This window comes from Amblyomma mixtum, chromosome 10 (assembly GCF_055824585.1).
Source record: "Amblyomma mixtum isolate Tamu chromosome 10, ASM5582458v1, whole genome shotgun sequence".
NCBI classification, from domain to species: domain Eukaryota; kingdom Metazoa; phylum Arthropoda; class Arachnida; order Ixodida; family Ixodidae; genus Amblyomma; species Amblyomma mixtum.
The window spans coordinates 158,678,665-158,702,982 of NC_143021.1; the positions used below are offsets into that span (position 1 = coordinate 158,678,665).

General features: G+C 46.0%; 1 protein-coding gene across 1 annotated transcript in view; it reads left to right on the forward strand.

Moving 5' to 3' along the window:
- LOC149327492 (nose resistant to fluoxetine protein 6-like) overlaps positions 1–24,112 on the forward strand; it is a 61,008-nt gene extending 36,896 nt beyond the window's left edge. The window contains exons 9-15 of the mRNA XM_089564897.1: positions 574–739; positions 4,822–4,904; positions 12,917–13,042; positions 14,576–14,696; positions 19,572–19,761; positions 19,924–20,066; positions 23,601–24,112. Coding sequence (XP_089421023.1) covers positions 574–739; positions 4,822–4,904; positions 12,917–13,042; positions 14,576–14,696; positions 19,572–19,761; positions 19,924–20,066; positions 23,601–23,807 — 1,036 coding nt within the window. The 3' untranslated portion in view covers positions 23,808–24,112. The remainder of the gene's footprint in view (positions 1–573; positions 740–4,821; positions 4,905–12,916; positions 13,043–14,575; positions 14,697–19,571; positions 19,762–19,923; positions 20,067–23,600) is intronic.
- Positions 24,113–24,318: the final 206 nt, after the last annotated feature.

Genomic DNA, 24,318 nt, shown 5'->3' on the forward strand with positions numbered 1-24,318 from the left:
ACTGCATAGGTTTTAGAAATCAACGAGCTTAAGAGGGTCGAATGTGTGTAACTTGGAAGTAAAGCATGCGAAGTCTTTTTGGGCTAGCGCTTGAAATAGTGAAGTAATTGCCGATTAAAATCCGGGCGCCCTTCAATCTTCTCCGCAGCGCACAATGCCAAGTGGGGGGCGCATGATGACGTCAATGAAGGTATCGGTACATTTCCAACGCACAAACGCCTGCTTTGAAGGAAAAAAACCAACGCCACCGAAGGCGAACTCTGCCGAGAGTTGTTTGGCAGCGTCTAACGCGTCAGGGCAGGGTGTGGCTGATGACCGCGGTAATTTGAAATAATACCTTCCCTGACGTCACGCTGAGTTTTTCTGCACTCCTCAGGTGCACTGACGAGAAGCACAATTTTAAATCGTCGATTACGTCACTATTTTAAATGCTAGTGCAAAAACACTTGGCATGCTTTACCTACAGCCTACATAGATTTTAATCCTTGAATATTGCAAAATTCTCAAAAAAGTGATGCAGCTGCCCTTTAAGCCTTGTCTTTATGCATGTCCATTTGCATTCTATTTTTCCAGAACATGCATTCCCCTGTTCTTCATCCTCATGTGCTTCTACGTACTCCCACTGTTCGTCACCGGGCCAGACAGCAAGGCGTTCTTCATAAGATTCCGGGAAGAAATGTCAGAGCACTGGTGGCATTTGCTCCTACAGATAAAAAATTTCTACAAAATGGACACGCGAGTAAGCCTCCATCAAAGCCAAATCCTTGCGAGTGCCGCTAAAAGCGGGAGAGTGTTCTGTCGGGCTAATTAGTAATTTATCCCTATTCTGGGAAAGGCAGAGCCAACGAATCAACTCAAAACACTTCGTGTAAAGGAACTGTGCAGCGCCTGAGCAAATATTTATATTTTTCATTTATAATGAAGAAAATTATGTTTGTAGGAATCTGTGCATTCTAAGTGTAGACAGCGCAGAAAAGACGGTGACGTAGGAGGAATGCAAACACGAGCGCTGTACTTTCAAATGAAGCCTTATTGCTTGCGCTGCAAAAATGTATACATTGGTCACAACCAACAAAAGAAAACATGAAGACAATTGTCACCATTTCGAGCACTTTAGCTTGTGTTCCCAGGCACCCTTAGAGCGTGTAGGGGCAGCGGTCTGGGACTCAAAGGAGAAGCCCTCGACTCAGCAATACTTTGATTTGAGCTAGTTGGTTGTAGCTTGACATGTTTACGCAAAAGGCGTACTGGCGCTAAAAAACGAAGACAACACACACAACAGGACAGGACTGGCCCCAAGTTCAGCTTTGAGCCACGGATGAAGAAACCTGAGCTCCTTGCCATGACCAGGAATGTCGCCAAAAGAGCTGGGGACAAGGATGAAGACCGAGCGACTTCGGATGCCTTGGATTGCCTGATGCACCATGTGAGTCGCAGTCGGACTTCTTATCCTCCCTTTAAGAAGATCAAGGACTACCTGGGGAAAAACAACCTTGAGATACTTCAAAGCGACAAGGAAGGGGGCTTTATTGTTCTTCCCGAGAAGCTTTTGAAAGAGAAAGCAGCTGAAGCTCTGCAGAAGCACTTCGTCGCAGTGAAGTTCAATCCCGCCAAGGCTAAGAACACCGCAGTAAAGCTGTTAACTGACATGAATTTGGATCTGCTGAAGAAACTGGTTAAGGATGCTGACAGAGAGTTCCTGGAGGTTTTCTTTACGGGCAAATCTCATAAGCCAGGGTGCCCCCTACGCACGATTGTTTCAGAGAAAGGATCCTGGCAGGTGTGCGTTGGCCGTTTTCTTCAGCGACACTTAAAGTCCCTTCCGCTAGACGACCCCTTTCTTATCCGCAGCTCCAATGAGGTTGTTCAAGAACTAAGGAATGGGTTGCCTGGAGCACTGTCTGCTTTTTCAATTGATGTTACCGACCTGTACTATTCCATACCGCATACCGAAATGTTGATTTGTATCAAAGAGAAGATTGCATGCATAGGCGAACTGTCATTTCAGGACGAAACAGGTATTAGCTGTGATGATTTCTTAACACTTTTAGAATTTTACCTTTCATCTACTGCAGTTTTTTTCAGCGATCAGTTTTACATTCAGCGTGATGGTGTTTGTATTGGGTCGTCCCTTGCCCCTATTTTAAGTGACATTTATTTATCGTGTGTTGACAAACGTGTTAGTGACCGGCTTTTATTGACCTCTAACGTTGTTAGGGTATTTAGATACGTGGATGACTACCTAATTGTGCTAACCGATCATGTAGGTTCAAAACCAAGCGCCATCCTTGAAGACATAGTCACCATTTTCACCAGTGAATCAAAAGGGCTCCGTTTCACGCATGAAGTTCCCCACAACAATAGCCTGCAGTTTCTTGATTTGAAACTTCAATTTAAGCAGGACCGCCATGTTTGTTGGTCCTACAACCCGAGATCGTGCAAAGAGCTACTGCCTTTTAGTAGTGCACATTCCTAGCTAATTAAGCGCGGAATCGTTGCGACATGCTTGAATGCAGCCTTGGATAAATCGTGTGAGCATGAGATGGCACAGAGCTTCGATGCGCAAATTGAACGCTTTCATCAAGCCGGGTACCCAGAACACCTCATAACTAGCATTAGTGAGGACCTGGTTAAGAAGCGCAAGCGGATGTTGATGGGAGAACAGGGTCAAAAAAACAAGGATAAAGAAAAACAACCGACGGTGGTGATTCCCTATATTCACCGGCTTTCGCACAACCTGAAGAAAGTGGCCAGCAGATATAAGATCAACGTGGTGCTTTCTGCTCCCTGCAAGCTGTCGCGCGTTTGCACTTTCAACAGAGTAAGAAAGGTTAAGCAGTGCAAAAAGAAACACCAAATTCGCGCCACTGAATGCACGGCTGATGTTGTGTATGTTGTTCCTCTAAGCTGCGGCAAGGAATATATCGGCCAGACAGGTCAGTGCTACAATGAAAGAGTGAGGCAGCACAAGATTGCTGTAAAAAATGGCTATGGCAGCCACATGGCCACTCACTGCAAAAGCTGCAAATGCCGTCCTGGTTTTGAGAACACCAAATTCATTGCAAGATCAAAAGACAGATTAGAGCGTGAAATAATAGAAGCCTATTACATCAAACAGAGGGGCGATATCTGCATAAGCAAGCCATCTGTGTCATTGTCAGAAGAAGAGATTAGGTTTCTGAGTGGGTCTCTTGCAGCGTTATAATCATTCCTTTGGTCCGTTTGGCACGTGCATCTTTGTTAAGTCACCCCTTGTTTCTGGTTTGTCTGTATTTTTTTTTGCATGCAGTGTGGTTCTTAAGTGGTTTTTTCTGTGAATAAACTAGTTGGAAGTTGGCGCCAGTCCTGTCCTGTTGTGTGTGTTGTCTTCGTTTTTTAGCGCCAGTACGCCTTTTGCGTAAACATGTCCCTCGACTCAGCGTGGCAAGCTCAGTGGACAACTGCTACCGAGCGACAAGAGGTTTTTGGTCGTTTGGTGCCCAGCTTGCGCCGGTGGCAAGCCAGAGAATAAGTCCTGGCCAGTGGTTCACAAACATAACAAACTTTATACAGCAATATGAGACGATACAGAGGATTATACAGTCACTCGTACGAGCACATACAAAGTGATTAACAAAATAATGCAACTCGGGCAAAGTTTCATTAGATAATACAATATGAAAGAATTATTGCACCTAGAGTGCGCCAACACAAGAGAGAGGCAAACAAACAAAACACAGTTTGTTCACCAAGCACTGCGACAGTCCGACGGCCAGAGGTTCACGACGGTGACGTCGAGCAGACTGGCGCGCGCTGCCTCGTCGGTCTGTGGCTAGGCGCGTGGTGTAGTCCCGGGAGTTGAGCGGGCGCGCTTCTCGGAAGCTTAAACGGCGGCTCGGGCTAACCGACAGCGGTCAACACGCCCTTCTTATATAGGCTTGCTCCACGTCTCTCTGTTCTTGGCGCCAAGGCACGCGCGCACATACTCACAGTATCGAATGTGCAGTCTCCTACTCCTTCTCGCGCCGGGCACGCGTACCTGATTGGTCAAAACGCTCTAACGCGCTTCGAGTAGCTTCCAAGGCTTTCCGGGCTGGCGTCGCCACCGACGCGTGAGTGAAGAGGGAGAGGGCCTCTTAGCACACACAAGGATACGCCCTCTCCGTCGACTTCGAGTGGAAACGTCACCGACATTCGACATCATGGCTGACGCAATCCCTGCGGCGAAAGATGGTGGAGGGGGCAGCCACACACAAAAGGCTAGTCACTCTCCGGGGTTTCGTTCTCCCCTGTTTTACGACGCGCTCTGGCGAGATGCGTCCGCGCGGCGCTGTTTGTTTTTTTTTTCAGAATTGCGCCGAATTTTGCGACAACAATCACATGAACAGAATATATGCTAACAACTCTTGATGGTCGCAACAGCGGCGTCATTACCTTGCGTCTAAAAACCTTATTTCTCTCGCTGTTAATGCCATCTGAAGTAATAAAGCTTCAGTTGAAAGTCAGCATTCATATCTGTGTTTTTCCTATGTCCCCGAAATTTTCGCGCTTTCTAAGCTCATTGATTACCAACTCTCCCATTCGTCTGTTCTAGATAGTGTTGTGCATTTGGTTCCCTTTTTTTTTTATAACAGGGCGTTTATACTTCACCTCATCGAGAGAATGGCCTCCATGTATTTAGCGTCTGCAACTTGCACTGTGTATTGTGAGGATGGAACGTGTGAAAGGACAAGACCTACCTTATTATGCTCCCGAGTGCAACGTTTTGTCCTCAGTTTTGGGCATTCTGTTGACTTCATGAACTGTGACAAGCTGTAAAATGCAATTTTCTGTCTACAACAGATACTGCTCGGTTACACGTGGTTCCTGTCAGCAGACTATCAACTCTTTGTATTCGCTCTTCCTACTTTGCTGCTTCTGAAAAGGTGAGCTTTTTTTTATAAGTGTCTAGGAACAAAGATGTAAATGACATTTCCGGACGACGCTCTAAGCAAGGCATACTCTGAAATCTAACTAAAGCGAGTTAGTTCAAAATGTATACTTTAGTCTTGAGTCCTTGTGATTAGGAAGCTAGGTTTAAACTGCAGTTTGCTTCAGAGGCTTGGCTAAAGAAGTTGATTGCGATTTTTGAGCTCAAAATCAGTTTGAGGCCTAATTCACTCCCAGAACATTTGTGAACAATTGTTCTAAAAAAATTGCGGTTTTACTCCGCGCAATTTTCTTGTCCTTCGGCGAGATTCTCCAGTTAACTGCAGCCCTCTCATAGCACATGTATGTAGCAACGATATCAGCAGTCGAGATTCTTTCGCCATTTAAACCTGCGGCGGTGGCTGACTAGTTAGAGCGCTCGGCTGCTGATCCCGAGGGCGTGGCTTGCATCCTGACCGCGGCGGCCGCGTTTTGATGGAGGCGAAACTAAGGGTGTCCATTCCCTGTGCGATGTCAGCGTGCGTTAAAGAACTACAGGTGGTCGAAATTATTTTATAGCTCTCCAGTACGGTGTTTCTCATAGTCCATATCGCTTTGGGACTTTAAGCCCCGTGTTCCGGGCTAAACAATTCAATCTTTCATCATTTCTGTGTTGTCAAGCAAGGCAGAAGCTGTTTGTCTTCTTAATTCGTGCGTGTTTTCCTTCAGTTGCTCCAAATGCTATCTGTTAAGCTGTACCGCGTTTACGAAACCGCTACTTAAAACAAGAAATGAAGGCGGCACAGAAAGAAATAGATTTTTTAAAGCATAATTTGAGAAGAAAATCGCATTAACTCGTTCTTCCCATGTAATGAGGCCTGACTTGTTAGTACCATAACGTTCCTCAAATTTAATATTATATAACTCGGTGCAGTAAACTCTCTGAGGAGCTGATATAACATTCTACAGCTAGGTACTGTCTCCATAGAAAGCAGATCTAGAAGCTGACATTGAATTTGCAGAAAAAGAAGATATGGAGAAATGCGTTACTTTAATTACTTCGTTTTCAGAGCACAATAATAACAACCAAATTATCAATGTTGCCGCATACATGTGAGACATCGCCACAGCGTTCCTCGTTCTACTGAAACAAAGCGATTGTTCTGTGAAGATCGAAACGCAAACAAGCGAATTTGCCTACAAGAACGATGTTAAGCGAAAATTTTATTCGTAATTGAAAAAACAAGCGATTGAAGCAAATAAACGTTGGCAGTTCTGCTTCTGTCGCGAGCCCCCTGGTAGCGCAGTGAAGCTAGTCGAAGTTAACTGAAGCAACTGCGGGCTTAACATCATCAGTTTTAACCTGCAGAACTGCTTCTTGTGAACCTCGAGCTCTATTAAAGGTTGTTAAGGACAGCGTCGTGGCACACGCATTAAGCCGTCAATCTACACGTTAAACGCCTCCTAAGCAAAGCTATATTAATTCGGAAGCCTTTATTGCTTCATCGTTGTAAGCAGGAGTTGTCGACAGAAATGTCACGCTTTTCAATTGGTCAAAACGCTCGTGACGTCACTGTGCGCGAATTTCAAACTGGGCCAATTGTACTTTGGCTAGTAACCATGCAACCAATTAAAGGGAAGGTACACTGATGCTCCAAGTCAGTGGGACTGAGTTTAATCTGAACGAACAAACGTAGCGTTTAAACAGGACACAGAAAGATGAGGACAGGACGGGGCTACAACTTACAACTGAATGAAATCGATCAACGAAAGACACATCCCTTCTCGAGCAAAGACACGCATGCGCAAACTTGAAAGAATGGCAAAACTGTGATAATCTAGAAAATCCGGTAAAAGACAAGGGACGAAAAGGGGAGGAATAGCCACCGGTCATGAAGACTGTTTACAAACATTAAGTGCGTCTTAGAAAGTTTCTTTCTTTTCCCATTAGATAAATAGATGGAGTGCTAATGCACGTGTCACTACCGCGTTGTGATATTTCATGAGCTTCCAAGATTTCCCTCGCCAATTGATCTTTACCCCTTCCTAATGTCCCTTCAGAGCCATTATCACAGAGCGACACAGCTGGCAGGCACGTCTAGGCAGGTTCCTCCAGCGTCACCTGAACAGCCTTTGTACTGTGGACCTTTTTAAAGTCGCCTCCTCAGCCGTCTTAGTTGACATTCTACGGAGTGACGTGTGCGGTGCAAACTCTGCATTTTCAGTGGATATAGAGGAACTTTTTTACTCGGTACCGCACGATGAACTGTTCATTGCTGTGAGAGAGTGTATTGAAGAGGCGGGTGAGGTGTCTTTTCAGAATTCATGTGGTGTTAGTATTGAATCATTTCTGGAACTCTTGGCCCTGTACCTCAATTCTACAATCATAAGCTACAAAGAACATTTCTGTGTCCAGAAACGTGGGATTTGCATTGGCTCAAGTGTCGCCCCTGTGCTATGTGAAATTTTTCTTGCCAAGTTTGGACGTTTGTTTCAGTCTCAGTTGAACGATGAGCGCGTTGTACGTGTCTTTAGATATGTAGATGATTTCCTTGTTGTTCTCAACTTTTCGTCTGGAGATGACTTGAGTGTAGTTGCAGACTCGACTTTAACCCGATTCAAAGGTATCATGAAGTCACTGAATTTTTTCATAGAACTTCCATAGAACTTCCATTCAGTTTTTAGATATTCACCTGTATTTTAATTCTGTTGGTCATTTTTGCTGGGCTTACGAGCCACGGTCCAAGAAAGCGCTACTACCTTACGCCTCTTCTCATTCGAAGCTCATTAAGCGAGGCATATCAGCCACAAGTCTCAGGTCGGCGCTCCTCAAGTCATGTCCGCACAAAGTTGATAGTAGTTTTGACAACCAGGTTCAACGACTTAAAGAAGCAGGCTTTCTTGGCGATGTTCTTGTGGCGGTCGCAGAAACTTTAAAGAAAAAGTTACACAAAGAAAGAGAACACATCCAGTTATCTAAGATAAATGTACCGGGACAACAGAAAAGGAAGTTTGAAGTTATGCCCTATGTACACAGGCTCTCGCACAACTTGAAGAGAGTGGCAGCAAAATTTGGTATTGATGTGGTATTTTCAGTTCCCCTCAAGCTTGCAAAGCTTTGCGCTCTGGCAGATCATGAGAGCGTCAAGAAGTCAGGGTGTAGCACAAAACACAAGAAGCCGCACGTCTCATGCGCCACAGATATTGTTTATCAGAACCCTCTCCGCTGCGAAAGTGTGTACATTGGGCAGACGGGCAGATGCCTAAACTTGAGGCTGAGTGAACACGCATCTTCGCTTCGTCAGCAAACTGATGAGCACTTGCCAAAGCATTGCAAGAGCTGCACAGGTTTCTTTCCCTCTTTGAAGCGCACGAAGATCTTAGGAAGGGGTAAAGATCAATTGGCGAGGGAAATCTTGGAAGCTCATGAAATATCACAACGTGGTAGTGACACGTGCATTAGCACACCATCTATTTATCTGATGGAAAAAGAAAGAAACTTTCTAAGACGCACTTAATGTTTGTAAACAGTCTTCATGACCGGTGGCTTTCCTCCCCTTTTCGTCTCTTTTTCTTTTACCGGATTTTTTTCTAGATTATCACAGTTTTGCCATTCTTTCAAGTTTGCGCATGCGTGTCTTTGCTCGAGAAGGGATGTGTCTTTCGTTTATCGATTTCATTCAGTTATAAGTTGTAGCCCCGTCCTGTCCTCATCTTTCTGTGTCCTGTTTCAACGCTACGTTTGTTCGTTCAGATTATGTACCCAAGCAACCACCGATATCCTTCGGACGGCCGACAGAGGTCTATTTCGGATGTTCTGTACATCCGCTGAACATCCGCAAAGAGCCGGTAGACGTCCGTCGGCCGTCCGAAAGGTGGCCAAAGGTATACGGTTCGCCCGCCGACGGACGTCCAGTTGAGTACGTTCATTGGCGGATCTTTCTCGAATATTCGCATATATGGTGCATGCGTGCTTTTTTCACTCCGCGCAATGCAATAAAACCAAAAACAATTTGATGCATAGCACGCATATTTTATTGTGGTTGATGATACATCAGCAGAGCAATGGGTTACATTCGGAAAATTTCTTAAATGTGACTCTTCAAATGTGGCAAGCTTGGGACACATCCGTAATCTTCCCACCCACAGGATTTCTGAAATAAAAAAGAACGCGGCAAACATCAGTCATGTGAAACAAATGGCACAATGCAGTAGCCAAAGTAAAAACATTGGAACCAATTAATAGAAGTGTTTAATGCTGCAAGTATAACAGACAATGCACTTTAACAAACACCTCAATAAGTATAAGGCAATAACAGCTCTCACTTTTCCACACCATATTTGACAATGTATCTGTTCTTTATTTATTTTCATGGGCCTTAGGGCACTAACCTGCGCAGCACTGTACGCGACTGTGCACAGAAAGCCGCAAAGCTTCCATTGCGAACCACTGCGACCTCACGTGCTTCCTATGGTCTGCCTTTGGCGCGTTGTCACTCTTTATATAGGCACAGTGAACATAGCGATGCCTTAAAAATTAACAAGATGCGAAAACACTCCGTCCCGCAACTTTGAAGAGGAGTGGGAATTAGCCGCGCGAGTTGAAGGCTCCCGCAGCTGTGTGACGTAGGCTCCCGAAAGTGTGAGAACAGCACACACTTGTGGAAGCCATCTTCTCGCGCTTACTGCTCCCACTGTCCTGTGAACGAATGTTATATGAGCATGCTGCATTGTCCTAGAAGCAAAGTTCCAAGAAGTGTACTGGATACATACCTTCGTAAGCAATCACATGTGCACTAACCCTTCTTTACATCAAGGTCGACGCAGTACGGGATTCCGGTGTTCCAGAAGAGATTCAGGCGCTTCCCGTATCTTTCGAATTGCTTAAGTTACATACAACTTTCGTCCACAGACCGAACAAAGCCACATTTTATAATAACAGAGCTATAAAGATCTGCGCGACAACACTACGCGACATATCAACAACAGCGCTACGGATCCGTACTGATGGATTGGACTGGTCTGACCGCGAACTGACATCTATTATGATGGTGATAGCCGAATGCACGGGAGTTTTGATCATTGGTTTTGATGCTTACGAATGGTTTCAATGGCAAGTTTAGCTAGCAAAACAGTGGACATGTCGCGCAACTCCTCTAATTTGGAGAAGTTTTATAAATATAAAACTAGTCATTGAGTTCTTGCAAAATTCTGCAACACCTGCTTCTCCTCTTAGATAAATTTAGCTCGCTGGCGGCTCTTGCACTGCTGGTAGCAGTGGAATCGTACCAATTTACAAACGTCTTCGCGTCAAACCCTCCAACTGATGCAAATAAAAGAGTATACATACACGAAAGACTCCAATTTTCTGTGAAATAAAAAACGTCCATACTCATGGCCTAGGAAAATACTCGACCTTACATCCTTCGGACGTCCACCTCGTCTCTCATGCGGATATACAAAAGTGGACACTGTCCGTACGTCCAGCGGATGCACGAATACGGATATCCGAAATCGGATTGTGTTCGCACGTCCGATGGACGTCCGATCTCGGCACGGACGTTCGGATCTAGCTCGTACGTCCGACGGATATCTGTGGTTGCTTGGGTATGACCAACTGGCCCCACAGTGTACTCTGTTTGACTGAGTTTAGTTAACCAATTAGCCTAATTAACCTTTCTAGTCAGACCAGAGAAATAAATAAAAACGAATAGGAAATTGGTCGAGGTGGGGAATCGAACCACGGTCTCCGCCACTGCGCCATGCCAGCTCGATGGTTTGGAGTGAACAACACCATGTGTAGTGAATGCGGTGTCTTCGTTCACTCCCATCTTCCTCCCTTCCCTTTACGGCGAGGTTCAGGTGTCCACCGAGATATGCGAGACAGATACATATCCTTTCCTCAAAAACCAATTTACCGTCGAGCAAGGCGTAGGGCAGCCGAATGGGCGATGGCGTTCCGTGGACTGCCTGGCAGCGTTGTAAGACGCTGTCGCGTTCCACTCTTAGAGGCGAAGCTTAATAACATCTTAACCACACATCCGTGACAGAAGCAGCAACACCGCGCTTAAGGCTTCCGACTCACCGCACTTGAGGCCAACGAAGTGCCCCCCTGAATTTTCGTTTCTGTTGATGCGGAAGCACCGGCAATCCAAGAAGTACAGAAACATGACGGGTGCAGTGGCGGTCCTAAGGGAGGGGGCGGTCGCCTCCCCCAGAAGCCTTCGCACATTTTCCCGAACGTTCGTTTTCGGGCTCTCATTGGGCGAAAAGTGATTTTTGACGTAGAATTCGAAAGCTTTTTCGCTTGTGATGCGCCAAGTAGTCCCCTACTTTGTACGTTCACCGTGTTAGCTACCTTATTTCACTCATTTGTGCGTTCTAAAGATTCACTGATTTCTTTATTTTAGTACCTCAATGACCCCAGACCAGGGGCATTACATGAGAGGTGGGTTTTACAGAAATATTAACATATAACGAACATATTCTGGACAATGCCAACATCAAAGTTCAAAATACAAATGAAACAGGCAAACAGCTCGGAAAATCAAAATGCACAACGCTCAAATGCTTTCGAATACAAAAGAAAAAAAACAAGACAAGAATAAAAAAATAGGAAGAAGCTCTGAACGGTGGGTGAGAATTCAATAACGGATTACATAACAGTAAAAACAGCATAGTAAAACAAAGTGCAATAGGTCAGCGTTAGAGGGGAAATGTACACGAAAACCTAAAATGTGTCTAAAGATTTAAGCTTATCTTCGAATGCAAGCGTTTCTTCTAATATTACAGCGGCATTGGGAAGGCCGTTCCAGTCTTTTACTGCTCGGATGAAGAAATACTGCGCATATGTTCGTGTTTTTGGGCAAGGGTATGACGCCTGTTGACTGTTTTTGTGACAAGGTCAAAACAGGGAAGCTTAACAGGGAGCTTAACGAAAGTGAATAGTAGAAACGATGAAAAAGGGCTAAACTGGCTAGTTGTCGACGGTGCTTTAATAATGGCAAGCTGGATCGGTTCTTAAGATCGGTTACACTTGTGTAGGATAAATAATCGGCATGAACAAATCTAATGGCGTGATTTCGGTAGCTTCTATACTACCAGAAAGGAATTCCTCATGCGGGTTCTAAATGGCGGCTGCATAATCTAATTTTGGGCGCATTAATGTGGTGCAGGCTAGTAATTTTACATGTGCTGGGGCAAACTTCAATGAGCGTTGAAGAGAGCCAAGGGATCGGCTAGATGCTGCAGTGATGTGGTTGGTGTGCGTTGACCACGTAAGATCGTCAGACAAGTGCAATCCAATATATTTGTATGCTTTAGTAGCATGTTAACGAAGACCGTAGATAAAGTAGCTATGTGGTATTAAGTTGGAGCGTCTATGGAAACGCATGACCTTACACTTAGCAATATTTAAAGACATTTGCCATTTTTCGCACCAGTTTCCTATTGCTATAGTAAGTCATGCAAGCTAATACTCTCTTACAACAGTATTAGTTATATAACAGGTTGGTAGTTATACGAGTTCAATTCGTACGTGACTGTCGAGGTATCGTGGTCCTGCCGTGACCTCACAGTTACATTTGCGCTTCATGACTGGCACTCTCATTCAATTTGAAATATTGTGAGATAAATATATCTGTTTGTTTGTGTGCTTTATAGGGGTTTAACGTCCCAAAGCGACTCAAGCTATGAGGGACGCCGTAGTGAAGGGCTCCGGAAATTTCGACCGCCTGGGGTTCTTTAGCGTGCGCTGACATCGCACAGCACACAGGCCTCTAGAATATCGCCTCCATCGAAATTCGACCGCCGCAGCCGGGATGGAACCCGCGTCTTTTTGGTCAGCAGCCGAGTACCACAACCACTGAGCCACCGCGGCGGCTTTGAGCGAGTTCAAACAGCAATGAATTCTAATTGAGAATAAAGAAATTAGATACGTTCGAAATGTAGAGTTTTTTTTGATGTTCTTGATCTAGCAGCCGGTAGACTCTCCACGTCTTCCATCCTGGAACTCATTACTTTTGTACAGTCGAAAGGCAGTGGCTGTGGGAGTGTTTGTCCTGCTGTCTTTGCTGAGTTACGCGGTGGTTGTGTGGACACTGACGAGCGATCCTGACATCTATCCATTCCTCATCACTCCCGGGACCTCACCACAGTGAGTGCAACATGCATATGAGCGTGCAAGTGTGTGCTTACACATACGCGACTACCAGGCACACAGACGCCACTCTTTAGAACCAAGGAAAACTGTGAAGAGGTGAACCAAAATTATATGAAACACACACATACACCCCGTATTTTCTGCATTAGAGTTCACGGATTTTACGTGTTTAAAAGCTGGAACATCGTGCGTTGCAGACTACCTGTGTGCATGGAGTACAGATACGTGATTTTATTTTTCGAGATCCTTTCTCAAAGCCAGAGGAGCCTAGGGTGGCTGTTACAGTAAAAAAATGGCCCGATTGCACCTGTGACATTTTACCGTGTTCAGTTAGGAAGCGAAATCAGCTCCGTTATGCTGTTCGTGATGGGTAATTGCTCCTCGGGGTACAGCTTACGATTTCGATGTGTATGAGACGATGACCTTCAATGTGTCTCAAGGTCAAACCAAAGTTAACTTCATGGTGGTATGGCCAAAGCTATGGTAGTGTGACCACGTGATCATATCACTATAACTATTGGGTATCAGACCTTGACCTTGACATTTGATTTGTGACAGTGGAAACCATGCTTAACAGGGCTTTTGCTCATGTAGGTAACTAGGTTGAAGCCACGCTGAACCCCAGCCATTTTTTTTTGTCGTCGGTAGCCGACATTTCACTTGCGGTCGCCTAGTGCATTAGAAAAGCTCCCAGTTCTTCACCTTGGCCGTGTTCGTGCTTAGTGTAACACTTTTTTAAAGTGTCTATTTTGGTGACTTATTATTTTCCCACAAGGCCTATCCATCTGGTCAGACATCAACCATGACGAATGAAATCATAAACGCCTTTGTGTTGTCATTAAGTCCCTTATCTCTGAGGAATGTTTTGGCATTCTGTCATTATTCATCCTTGTCTGTGTTTCCTAGCCAGCGCCTGACAATCGCTGGGAGCACTTTTTTGTCTCCTACGTCGCAAGTGATAGCTCGCAATAAAAAAGGACGAAGCAATTATTCAGAATAAAAATCTTTACAAAATAAGGCTACAGTTTTGCTTGAACAGCAAATAAGTACCCCAACGTTTATTTTTTTCTATAATGTAGCACATGTCCCCTTAAAACGGGCTTTACAGAACATCTCGTTCCAAATTAAATACGTGAGTTTCAGTTCACGCTTTACGGCTTTGCTATAACCTTGCTGGCTACTTCCACGCGATTGCAGTCCCGGATGATGTGGTGGGAGATATTTAGGACAGGATAGTGCTGCAGAACACTCGTCAACAAAACAGGGTTCCATGCACTAGAAGTTGCGTTAATATGCCTATACACCTTACTTGCTGTGTCCCTGTCCCGACCTCGTTTTGTCGAACTAAGCTTCCATTTAGAACCGTGCGTTACCAACTAGGTCAAACATCGACTTCGCTCAAGTTCATAAGCGCCACACGTGAAAAAGTTATTACACAGGAAACAAGTTTAACATTCAGTAGCTGCAAGGAAACTGGCATTTTATGTTTTACTTACGCAGTTATACACGTTGTTTTCTGTCTTACAGAAGGACATTGAAGACCGTCAATGAGTACTACGGACGGCCTTTCTATCATGGCTTGTCCTACTTCGGCGGGTGCATCACATTCCTCTTAATGGACAACTTCAGGGAGCGCAAGATCGCCAAGGTTGGCATGAGCAAAAGAAGTGAACCATCTTTTAAGCACAAGCTAGAGCGCAGCGTCGTGACGCCAGCAGCAACTTCTGGTGGCAGCTACTTTGTTAGAGTTGTTACAGGTACATGACGTCACCATCAGATGTACAAGAATTGTACTTTCAGTGCTACATTCGCAGATCTTTGTCAGGACAATAGTAGCGTTGTGACGGAAGCATCAATGCTTGGATTGGCAGAAATCGGAGAAAAACCACGGACTAGAAATTCAGGGGATACTTAGGCCCAAACTCTGAAAGCTTCCTTTCCTTCAAAGTGTTCCTAACCTTAAGTGAGACCTCCTTTCTGCGAATTTTCAATGGAGGAAGCTCTCGTCGCCTCTCCTCAAGTAAGGAACGCATGCCGCGCACCTGGGTTTAAGGAATCTTTCACAAGCTTTACGCGAACGCTCTCATTCAATAAAAAAAATAGACGCACGAATCTTTGATTGGTTACTAATATACAGGAGCGCCAATCGGTACAGGGCAGATTTCTGCCGCCGGAAAAATTCCGTCGATTCCCATTGGCCGCCGAGTAGGAAGTTATATTCCCGCGGCGACAAACACTGCGGCGCCCTTATAAGCTGGACCCCTCGATTCGGCCTGAATTCGTCATTGTTACTGCCTTTTTCAGTGCGTTCGCTTGCCATAAATGGGACATCGGTCTCTCGCTTCGTCTCATCTCGCCTCTGAGGAAACGTTTGAATGATAAATTTGCCTAATTTTTTATTTATATTCAAGATTCTGAAGATTTTAGGCTTAAGAGGACCGTCGGTTTGTTGAACAAGTTGTTTCCGTCCCAACAACCAGAGGGCGCCACTAGGCTGAGCTGGGCGGGAAAATCGCACACCAGATGCAAAAGAAATAGCTCTGCCATTGCGTCGCTCATACGCTGAACTAAAGGTGGGAATGTGAGAAATGGCGTAACGTCCTGCAAAATACCAGCGTTTAGTGTACGTCAGCAAGCATACGCTGGTGGTACAAAGTGTCGATTTATGCTCTTTTGTAACCATATCTCTGCACGCAACGAGCGGCGACCTGGTGGCCGGAAGGTGTCCTAGTGTGGCCGAGCCGTATCGGTGTGAAACCTGAACACAAATTCTTCCTCTGAGTGCACTTCCATCGGATTCACCGCGTCGCGAAACCACCTAGCTGTTGGAGGATACAGGTACACTTCATCAGATGCATATTCACAAGCACGGTCAAAACAAATTGACTGTGGCTTAGCTAAGGTTAAGCCTGGATAAGCGAAAAGCTCTCGCTGCTTTTTAGCCAACTCCCAAGCCACCATTTCTGGATCGGTATTTCTGCGCCGTCCGACTGTTGCTTCTTCTTCGCCTTCCACGGCGCGTGTCTGCGCCTGTTCTATGGGCAAGCGCACCTTATATACCCCTCCTTTCAAGTGTTCACTGCGCACGTCTGCAGCGAGAGGTCAAACGGTGGCGAGGATGGCCGCCTCTTCTATGGCCGCCGCCGCCTCTCACGCGTTCTCGCAACGCCTTGCGAAAGAACCTTCTTCTCTTGGGACGGCGGCGGCGACGGGTAAAACGGTGGCGAGGAGGAGAAGCGGCGACGCTCAGACGATGGAGTCAGCGCGTGGCGGCGACGACGGCTGCGGTAGCAGCGGCCACCTGCGCTCCGCGTGACGTCGCTCGGTTTTGCGCATGCGCAGCTGCGGCTAAAATTGATCACGGCGCACGCCAGACCCGGTGTTGACGAGCCTAGTGAAGCTTTTCGCTTCAAAAAATGGCGTCTAGTCGCACGCGTAGCTGTCAGTCCACGCTGCCATTTTTTTCCCGCTCGTTCAGCTACGCTCACGCCGAGCTCGGGTCCTTGCGTCGCGTCTCGCCACCCTCGCGAGACTGCGGAGTCACATGTGACAGTAGTGAGGTGAAGCGCTCCTCTGGGGCCAGGAACGACGAAAGGACGCATGAAGGCAGCTACTGCAGTCGGATACAACTTAAGTCTGCAGTGAAGCTCCGCCCGGATTCAGCCTCCGTGCACAGAATTCCTCCACGACGAAAAAGTAGTCCGCAGCAGGCCAGGGCCATGTTACCACCGGCCGACCTCTCCACCTTTTGCTCATTAAAATTCCCTTCTCTCTCTTTCCCACTACAGATGCCTTCCTCAGAGGACGCACCAAGGACGACCTTACTTAGGGCTCCTCAGCAAGAAGGTTGACGTAAGGGAGCCTCACTGCAGTGAAGGCTCCCTTACCGGGGTAAGGAAGCTTGCAGAGTTAGGGGGTTAAGCTCCGTCTCTTTAGGGTATGAGGCAATAAAGTTGACGGGCCCCAGCGGCTGCGCTTTACCCACGCAGACACGGACACGTTTCCATTTTATGTGAAAGACCACACGGCATGCATATAAAGCCCCGCTTTAACCAAGTTGTACAAGTGCGCCTGCGGTACCTATGGGTAGCGCGCCTGACTCTAAACCTTAGTGTCAGCGTTTCTTTCGAGCGCAATTCATTTACTTTCTATTCAAAGGTGTCCTAAATACTGAGTCAAGTTTCGACCTTCTAACCACCACTTCTTTCATTTTTAATAATTTTTCAAGTTCACCACTTCACGTGTGATGTCGCCACCTTCCCTACCAACCCGAACTTTTTCGCTCACTACGGATGATGCAGTTTTCTGCAAAGAAGGAGCCACAAAGCTACAGCTTTAAAATCGCCTCGCCCTTCAATACTGGTATCTGTCATTGGCACTCTTCCCAATGTCGAGGCGATGTCCCAATCCACAACGGGGGAGCGCGGCGTAGCAGCAACCATGCATGACGACAGCGACAAGGCGCGTAAGAGAGCGAGACGTAGGTAGGAGGTGCGTCCCCGGTTGGGGATCTTCATCTTCTTCCGTGCACTGCGAATCCAAAGAATTAGCTGAAGTTTAGCTCTGGTTAAACCGGGCAAGTTGCGTACGCAGCGTCGAGAGCGGGCGACTAGGCGCGCGGGCGCAGTGACGGTCCTGCCGCCTGGTGGAGTGCGGCTGAAACGGTTGCTATGGCAACGGCTCTCGACGCTTTTTACGATAGCAGGACCGTCGCTGCTCCGCTGCTGCGCGCCTAATCGCGTGCTCTCGACGCTGCTTACGCAAGTTGCCCGGTTTAACCAGAGCTAAACCTCAGCTAATTATTTGTTTCTGTTCTTGTTTTTATTTTTTATTTCTTTTATTTTATTTATGAAACCCACGCATTCACTAGATGCGCCTTTATTCATGCCGATACTCTTAGCCTTTGTGGCGGAGTAGTAGCGTCAAATGCCAAAGGCCCTGGTTCGGTTCCCAGCCTCGACAGTTTGTTTTTTATGTAGTGACGCCGAAACTCTGAAACGGTTGCTATGGCTACGGCGCTTCATCTGTTTGACCTCGCTGCGGCTAGAGGTCGACCGTGGCCACCGCCGGAGCCACGCTACGGCTCGAAACCTGGCGCAGTTTAGCTTATGCAATAAAAGCAAAACTGAAGTGAAGAACGAAGTGCTTGCGCACTGAATTCACATTTGGACTGAGTACCTCACTAGCAAACAATCCGTCTTGTCGGGGGGGTTAATTAATGAAAGAGCCACCTGCCAAACAGTTGACAGGCGTCAAAATAAAGAGGGAAATCTCCCCTTTCGTCCTGCAGGGCAGAGGTGGAAGAGACAAAAATTCAAATATAACAAAAAAACGGCCATAACGAAAGACTTGGATGCAATGAAATTCTTTGATGTGCTCCGCATTACTGCTTAAGCGGATTCGAATAAGCGCATGATTTCGCAGTTCCTCCACATGAATGAAATGGATCGCCTTAAATTTAACCCCCTATTTAACTCCGGCAGGACAGTCATGAAAATTAAGAAAGACACACAAAATTAACCAAGGTATTTAGTTTTTGGTTTTATTTAGCTTAACGAAGTATATTGGGGGGTTAATTTTCTTGGTACCAGCCGTTTAATGGTGTAGAATATTTAGAAGTGTCCATTTGTGAGTCTCGAGTCTTTGACATCCTATAGCTACGGAGCGTGCTATCTTTGTTGTCAACAGCCGTGTCCACTGTAAACGCAAACATTTTCATTGGCAGTGCATCCGAAACAGTATATATATTTGATCGTGAAATTTTTGGATATTTTGAAGGCGAAATACAAAAGCGAAATTATTGATGTGCTGAAATAACGCAGCGCTTAAAAAGCTTTCTGTTGAAAAAATAAGCAGCAGCCTACCCCAGGGCTGCGCATCGTAGACACCAATGTTGATATGACGCGCGAACCTGCATTAAGCAATGAGGAATAAGCAAAAAACTGCATTTTTTACCACCACCTAAAAGGATAATGCTTAACTGTGTATTTAACGTAGCCTTCTGTCGCATTATCCGCCAGTGAACCCTGCTCTATTAACTTTTCCCACAAAAAAGCAGGCAGTCGCATTGAAATCAGGATATTTTCTATTCTGTTTGTAATGTAACCTTTACAGGCGAGTCCGTTTTCTAGATTTCCCATTTTTTGCAAGGCGCTTATTCACTCTCTCGGCAAGCGGCAGAATGTAGCGGTGGATGGTACAGTCTGCCGCCTTTCGCAAACTATCGCTTTGCTATCTACATAAGAGAATAAGGAAATTCGTTGCGGCGTCATCGTCGCTAACTAGAAAAAGAAAATGACGGTGCAGCACTAAGCACATGCCTATGGGTGTTTTGCTACAAGATACAGCATTAAGGCACTTTAATATGATTATACTAATGGATCACCTTCAGATTCCATCAACTTGTACGCTATCAGCCTAACCAGTTCAGCGCTGGTAATTTCTTCGGTGCACAGCAAACTCACACCGTACAGTTTCTGTGGGACGTGCACTCTTCATTGGTTTCGCATCTTTCCATCGTCAGGCCGTGCAGCTAACTGGCTGGTGCGTCGCTGCGAGCAGTATGCTGTGCTCTGTCTTCATGAAGTTCTCCTGGTACAAGAGCCCGCATCCTACGTCGATGGCTGGAACCCTGCTGGCTGCCTTTTTTGACCGCTTTCTGTGGTGCATCTCCCTAGCCTGGATCACGCTGGCCTGTTCCACGGGCAGAGGCGGTAAGACTGCATTATGTAATGGATGGTAAAGCCAGATTAGGTTGAGAGAATGGTTCAGGTATACCTATCTAAGCATTGCATATTCCAGTCGTTCATGGCCTTGTTATTTTTACTTTTTTGCCCATTTGGAGTACAATATATGTGGGTTTTATTTTTTCGCAGGCCTGTTCAGCAGGTTCCTCTCCAGCAACGTTTTTGTGCCACTGAGCAAGCTGTCATTCGGTGTCTACCTCATTCATGTGCCATTCATCGAACTCGTGCTGTACTCATCCAGGGAGCGAATACATCATTCGCACTTCAATCAGGTATACGCTCGCATATAACCGAAGCGCTCTTAGAGAGACCAGCGGTGGAAGGACAGCTGAGGTGTATATAGACGCGACCGAAGTTCCCCACTGTGTCCGACAATGCGCGACCAAGTGCGGCCCCGCAGCAAGGAAGCATGTTGTCTCGTACAGATGTTAGCTGGCTTGTGTAACGCGAGCATTCGCTTACTGCCAGTGCGATCAAGTAAACGAAATACTTGAAAGTGACGGGCTTCAGTCTATCGGTCGGCTTGGTGTGCTTCTACCACGAAAAAAAAAATCGCTTTCAGGGTAGCAGTGTCAGATTTTTTTTTTTTTTTTGGAGTGTGGGGCAATTTACAGTTTGTTTTTTCAATGGCTGTCTCTCCTTTTTTGAACATGTAAGTTAAAGTACCGCCCGCCGCGGTGGCTCAGTAGTTATGGTGCACGGCTGCTGACCCGGAAGACGCGGGTTCGAACCCGGCCGCAGCGGTCGCATTTCGATGGAGGCGAAATGCCGGAGGCCCGTGTACTGCGAGATATCAGCGTCCGTTAAGAACCCCAGGTGGTCGAAATTATGCGGAGCTCAAAACTACGGTGTCTCTCATAGCCCAACTTGCTTTAGGACGTTAAGCCACGTGAAAGCCATAAAACACAAGCTAAGGGATAGCTGAGGAGAAACTGGAGTAGGCCTGTATCAATAGCTTATCGCAGTGCAATAGAAAGAAGCTGTTCGACTTTCGATAAGAGGCGAAATTATAGAGGCCGGTATACTGTGCGATGTCAGTGCACGTCAAAGATCCCCAGGTGGTAGAAATTATCCGGAGCCCTTCACTACGGCGTCCCTCATAACCTGAGTCGTTTTGGGACGCTAAACCCCGATAAACCTAAACCTTGTAAGATGCTGGTTTTATTGATAATGCAGCTTTGATAAGCGAGAAAAAGTGTAAAAACGAAAAGAACTCAAATACGCCTATCGCCACCTAGGGACGATTCCGTAAGTAAACTGCGGTGCGTCGACACAGCTTTTCAACTCGGATCCCGGAGGCTAGGCTGTACTGCACATTCACTTCGAAACGGTGATTGAAATTGAAATTGAACTTTTTTCCGTCGAGGCGGTAAGGGACTGGAACAAAAGTGAAATGTATCACTTGACGTGCTTCGAGCCCCCATTTACAAGGCATACAGCAGTTGCATATTTACATATATAGGAGCATAATCAAGAAAACATGCACACATAGCAAGTGAATCAAGACCTTCTTGTCTCAAAAGAAAAATTAGTTGCTCGCATTCTACGTCAAAGTCCCATTTTACACAACAATAAGATATCCCCATCACAGCAAGACCGGCATATATACTGTTGGGTTTGGGATGCCCCCCCCCCCCCCCCCTCTGCCTGTGTGGATTAAGGCACCTCGCGCTCCCCTGCTGCCGTGGGACCATGGTGGCAGCGGCGAAGTCAAAGACCGCCGAAGGCCGAAGATGCGGCGACGATGGCGGCGTTCCGTGGCCGAGTCGACCCTCGGGTCAACGAACAGAGTGGTGGTGTGCTGAGTGAAAGACAGCAGTGTTTAATTACTGAGCCTCTACCCTCTCCCATCAACCGATCTGCGGGAGAGCCCCACGGCCCAGCGCCGCCCTGCCGTGGGCGGTATCAACAGTGTCCGCAACTGTCCATGCGATTGGACGTCATCCTTCGAACTATATTCCCCAGACAGGGATCTGGGGAGTCCGTGCGTTATTTAACGGGTGTTGTTTTGAGACTCCAGGGCACTCCTGTTGACTTCTGAAGAAGTTTCCTCTCACTGAGAGTCCCTCTCAGTTACCCTTTGTTTTAAATAATGTAAATATTTTTGTATAAAGTCCTCCTTCCTTGTTTAATCTCCTCGTAACCCCGTCTCCCGCCTTCCTCGTCCCTTCTCCGGCCCGACCACGCTCACCCGAACCCTATAATATACTTGAAAGAAAAAAAGCATCATACAATTCATAGCGGCATAACCATCACTCTTGCTGTGTAAAAAATTCTTCAGAGTTTTGGTGCTAACACTTTCGATATTTATATCGTGTTTGTGTAGATAATTTAAGAAGGTTGGAAGTGAATATTCGAGCATTTGACGGCTGATGGTTGTGCGCATGAAAGGAATTTTCCAAATTTCTGCTGACCGCGATGTAGATCTACCTTCTCTTAAACTTAGATTTGATATGGTTTGAATGAGGACCTCTTTGTTTTGGACATCCTGTTTATATTTTTTGGCTAAGATATAAGAGTAGTGCCTATGCAAAGAAAGTACTTTGAATTGTATAAACAGGCTTCTAGTGTGTGCATAAGAATCTACCCCTGCGACAAGGCGTACTGCTTTTTTTTTTTGTAGCATGTGAATCTGTTGTAAATTTGAATCATGGTTGCATCATGAAGTAGTGTAGACCTCACGAATTTGAAAGGATTCGGGGAGGCGATTTTTTAAATGCGATTTTCTCAGCAACAAGTGCGTTTTTTGCTGCCGAACAAGCGTCGACACGAGCAGAAAAAGCTGCAGAACCGAGTTTTCCTCTCACAAAATTCTATGGCAAATAAAGTTGCCCCAGTATCACTTAGAAGCGTTTTATTTCTAAACAGATCTTGGATGTGTGCAAAGAATTTCTCCCTTATTTATTTGTATCTGTTGTAGACTCGGCGACTTGATTGTGTAAAAAGCGGCACCAACTGTCCTATGTGCGATCCTAAAAATAACTGAGGCTTGCAATGTGACAAAACAGAAGCAGTTCTCGCCAATCCTAGAGATTTGTGTGATAAGGTCTAAGGGCGTGAACTTTGGGCACCATTTTTGGAACAATATTTAGAAATGTTATTTTGGTAACTGAAGACGATCGGAAGAATTAATTTTTGATCTTTTAGGTTGGTTGGTTTATGGGGTTTAACGTCCCAAAGCGACTAAGGCTATGAGAGACGCCGTAGTGGAGGGCTCCGGAAATTTCGACCACCTGGGGTTCTTTAACGTGCACTGACATCGCACAGTACACGGGCCTCGAATTTCTCCTCCAAAGAAATTCAGCCGCCGCGGCCGGGATCGAACCCACGTCTTTCGGGCCAGCAGCCGAGCACCATAGCCACTGAGCCACCGCGGCGGCTTTTGATCTTTTATATTCGTGCTTGTGCGCTCAATTCGTCAATGTGCCAACGTATTGATAGAACCGTTACAAGTCTGGCAGAAGCAAATCGATGCAAAGTCTTCAAATAATCGTTGAAGCAATGTTCTTAATTGGATAAGTTTTTTTAACGTTATAGAGAACATTCGTAATGACCCTTCTAAACGAACCCGAACTTTACTGAACGTTGCTGAAACGGCCTGGCTAGGTCGAGATCACAATTTAGCTTGTGTCTTATCAGCAATTTGGGAGAAAAATCGCTTGCGGAACTTGACATGGCACGGTCGCGCGCTGGCACTGATAAGCAAAGTACGCTGGTGAAAACAATAAATCGTAACAAAGCCCAGCGGCAGTATGAGCGGATGAATTCTTTGGCAAAATAACGACGCACCACGCATCCCGTTTCAGGTGTCCCTTTTTTTCTCGGTTTTTGTTTGGAGTTTGCTGCTTTCCTACCTGGCTTACCTGGCGTGCGAAGCTCCAACCAGTGCACTCGACAAACTGGCCTTCGGCGGGCTCAGAGGCAGCGGAAGTCGGTCGAAGAAAAGCCGGCAGATCACTGTCGACATTTCAGCAGATAAGAAGGCTCAAGAGACAAGTGCTTCCCGTCTCTAACTCTAGATAAAAGTTTCGTTTTTCGGAACATGGCTGTTCGGTTGAGATTTTGTTTGTAGCCTGGCTTATGGATCTTTCGATGCAACACAGGAGAATTTATGAAAAGAGAGCACCCACTGTGTACGCAATGAAGGCAGATGTTCGCGGGGTAGCTGTGAAATTAACGTTCTTCATTTGAAGACACCCAGCTCTTACATTATCTCTCCACTTACAAAAACCTGTAATAAAATGCTGATGGTTGGTGTTTTTCCCGAAAGAATGAAGTTTGCACTTTTTTGCAAGTTAAAAGAGAATAGTTGAATGAGCTCAATAACTACCGACCACAATCAGTATTGTTGCTTTTGGAAAAACTGTCCTCAGGCGTGTTGTTTTTAAAAGAGTGCACCAGTTTAAAGAACTTAAAATTATCTGTTAACGACATTTTAAACCGACTGCATAATCACCTCAGTTTTAAACACCTTTCGGGAAGGACCACTGCATTCAACTCATCAGCCCTGCCCCGTGCAATCAT